Below are 3,897 nucleotides of genomic sequence, written 5' to 3'. Positions count from 1 at the left end.
TTTTGAGGTGGAGACAGATGCATCTGCATTGGAAATAAGGGCTGTTTTAAGCCAATGTAAACACCATATTGCTTATTTCTAAAAGAAATTGTCCCCAACCATCCAATGTCAATCAGCTTATACCAGGGAATTATATGCAATCACTGAAGCCATTGCAAAATTTAGGCATTATTTGTTGGGTAAGAAATTTGTCATCCAAACGGACTAACAAAGTTTGAAGGCTCTGCTAGAAAAGAGTCTGAGCACACCAGAATAGCAGAAATGGCTGCACAAGTTTATGGGATTTGATTTTGAAATCCAATATAAACTGGGAATAGAGAATGTTGCTGCTGATGCTTTATCTAGATGTTACTATGTCGCTTGGTCTTGCCCGGATCTGAATTGGCTACAGACACTTAAAAATGACTTAGAGAATGATGGCTCTCTTAAGGAACTCTTGCTGAAGTGTAGAGAGAAAACAACAACTGATGGAAATTATTCTTATAAGAATGGGTTGCTGCTGTGGAAAAATAAGGTGGTTATTCCTCAACAAAGCTCTCTTATTCAATTAATCCTCAAGGAATATCATGATAGTGCCATAGGGGGCATTCCGATTCTGCTAAAACAATTGACAGAATATGCTCTAATTTCTATTAGCCAAATATGCAACAGCAGATCAAAGAATATGTGCAAAACTGTGTTATTTGTCAACAAGCTAAGGTGGAGAACAAATTTTCAACAGAATTATTGCAGCCCTTACCAGTGCCTTCCCAAGTTTGGAAAGAAATTTGTATGAATTTCATTACTTCTCTTCCACTATCTCATGGCTATTCAGTGATTATGATGGTGATTGATAGATTAACCAAGTTTGCTCATTTCATTGCTTTAAAACATGATTTCAATAGCAAACATGTAGCTAAAAACTTTGTGCAGCATGTGGTGAAATTGCATGGTTTTCCAAGAAAAATAATTTATGATAGAGATAGAGTCTTTATCAGTAAGTTCTGACAGCAATTGTTTAAATTGCAAGGCACGAATTTGGCCATGAGTTCAGCATACCACCCTCAATCGGATGGACAAAGTGAAGTTTTAAACAAAGCTCTTAAGATGTATCTGCGTTGCTATTGCTTTGACAACCCCAAGCGTTGATTTTCTATGCTGCCTTGGTCACAGTATTGGTATAACACAACCTTTCACAGTTCTATTAAAATGACTCCCTATAAGGCCCTCTATGGCAGAGATCCCCCCTCTTTGGTTAAGTATGAAATTACTCCTAATCATGATCATTCATTGCAAGAGTTACTTCTAGAAAGGGATCCGTTGTTGGATCAACTTAAGGTTAATATGAATTATGCTCAACAGTCTATGAAGGCTTTTGCAGATAGAAAGCGCAGACAGGGTGAATTAGTAGTAGGTTATTTGGTTTTGGTAAAACTACAACCTTACCGACAACACTCAGTTGCCTTAAGAAAAAATCAGAAGTTGGAAATGCGATATTTTGGTTCCTTCAAAATTGTCCACAAGGTAAGCCCTGTAACGTACAAATTAAAATTACCTAATAAGGCTAAAATACATGATGTGTTTCATATTTCGCTGCTCAAGAAGTTCAAGGGAGATGGCAAGCTTCCTTATCTTCCAATGCCTTTAAAGACTACTAAAGGAGGACTTGTTGTTTTCCCTACCGGCATTTTGGTTAAGAGGACTATTGTGCAAGGTGGTCGTGAGCTGCAACAACTCTTAGTCCAATGAGAAAAAGTTGATGATGCTCCTTCTACTTGGGAGTTTGAAGATGAATTCTATAAGGCATACCCAACTTTCAACCTTGAGGACAAGGTTACTGCTGATGGAGGAGGTAATGTCACAAGCAAATTAAGAAAAATAGAATTAGAGGCTGACCAAGCAATGAGGGGCAAACTTGGCACTGAATACAAGATAAATTCTGTTATACAAAAGAGATACTTGGCAACAGATGCGGATGAGCAGCTGAGGAGAAGTAGCAGAAAGAAATGCTCTAATATTCGCCTACGTGACTATGTTTGTTAGGCAACTTTTGGTACAAATTGCACACGGTTGAAGGCACTGATTCGAGCATCATCACTCCCCTTTATTATTCTTGCTCCTTACTTATACTTTCCTTTCATAGACTTTTGTACTTGGTCTGCACTGTTTCATTAATTTTTATACCTGTTCTGCACTCATATATATATATATATATATATATATATATATATATATATATATATATATATATATATATACATACGATAAGAAAGTTGGATTTTATTATAAAAGAGGTAGAATTTCCTCTTTGGGTATATAATTTTTTATCGTATTTTTATAGTTTTTTTATTCTTTTAATTTTTAATTTATTATAACTTTATTATTTAATAATGATTAAACAAATTATTTTTATGAAAAATTATTTTTTGTATTATCTTAAAGAAGAAAGCAATATAACAGTTTAAAAAATAACGTAAAAATGATATTTTAAATAAAAAATATTTAATATTATAATTTTTAAATACAAAAATAAATTGTATAAATACTTAAGAAATAAATATGAAATACATGCCTAAAATAAATAAAATAGACAAAATGGGAGTACTATTGAGAAATAGAGAATTTTTGTTGTTTGTTTTATTTATTTTAGACATATATTTCATATTTATCTCTTAAATATCTATACGATTTATTTTTGTATTTAAAAATTTTAATATTAACTATTTTTTATTTAAAATATTATTTTTATATTATTTTTTAAACTGTTATATTGATCTTTTCTCTAAGATAATAAAAAAAATAATTTTTGATGAAAATAATTTGTTTAATCATTAATTAAATAATAAAGTACGAATAAATTAAAAATTAAAAGAATAAAAATACCATAAAAAATACTTGTATTATTAATTTTAACAATCCATTCATTTTTTTAAATAATTTATGTATGATAAAAAATATGTTTACTTGATTTTAATTATATTTTTAAGTACTCTGAATAGATTTATTTTATTATATTATATTTTACATATGAATATTCGTTTTATCATGTAATTAAATAAAGATATATTTTTTAATAAAAAATTTAATAAATAAACTAACTATTAATTATCTTGGTAAAGAAAAATTCACGACAGAAAGAGGCATCTAGTGACAGAACAGGAGATAGTCATAACGTTGGTGCTGACTATATTAAAAAAGATGATAAAGTTACATATTACGAAAATTTAACATTGTTAAGAAATGATGCACGAAAAAAGAAATTACGTGAGAGGACAATAGATGAGGATTTAGCTAAGAAATTGAGTTATTGGATGATTGATTCAAATAGTGTGCGATTACAATTGAATTGTTTGTGCTTAATATAATTAAAAGGCAAAATATGTGGATGCTTCGATAAAAATAATGCAACGATAAAAATAATGATTAATAATTTAATACACTAAAAAAATAAAATGATAAAGATGTATCTAACCATAATTTTTTTTATTTTATTTACTGTTCTTAACTATATTAATAAAGGAAGTGAAGAAAAACAATTTTAATTAATTATATTTTACTATTTTAATTATCACAATAATAAATAAGTACTGTGCAATAAATAAATTTACTGAATTTTGCTTTGACTCAAACATAGTAAAGATGCACAAAATTAATTGGGTGGTTTCATATTTAAAACTAAATTTGTATATTCATATTAATAATATTTTAAAAAATAAATTTTTGTCAACTATAATAATAATAAATTTTGACCGTTTCAAAAAATATTTGGGTCCATAATAAGTTTTAGAATTTTGGAATCATTAAAACAATTAATAGAAAAATGTACTAGCATTTATTTATATAATTAAATAAACAATTATATAACCTAATCATATATAAGCTCTTTTGTATATATATTAAAAAAATAAAAAATAAAAT

The 3,897-nt window shown here is 28.4% G+C and overlaps 1 protein-coding gene across 1 annotated transcript; it reads left to right on the top strand.

Annotated features, from left to right (window-relative positions):
• The first annotated feature begins 1,188 nt into the window (after positions 1–1,188).
• On the top strand, positions 1,189–1,728 carry LOC140175657 (uncharacterized). Its single transcript, XM_072204187.1, has one exon. The coding sequence runs from the start codon at positions 1,189–1,191 to the stop codon at positions 1,726–1,728; it is 540 nt and encodes a 179-aa protein (XP_072060288.1).
• The last annotated feature ends 2,169 nt before the right edge of the window (positions 1,729–3,897 follow it).

This window comes from Arachis hypogaea, chromosome 10, assembly GCF_003086295.3.
Source record: "Arachis hypogaea cultivar Tifrunner chromosome 10, arahy.Tifrunner.gnm2.J5K5, whole genome shotgun sequence".
Lineage (NCBI taxonomy): Eukaryota > Viridiplantae > Streptophyta > Magnoliopsida > Fabales > Fabaceae > Arachis > Arachis hypogaea.
This window is presented reverse-complemented; position numbering and strand designations above follow the sequence as displayed.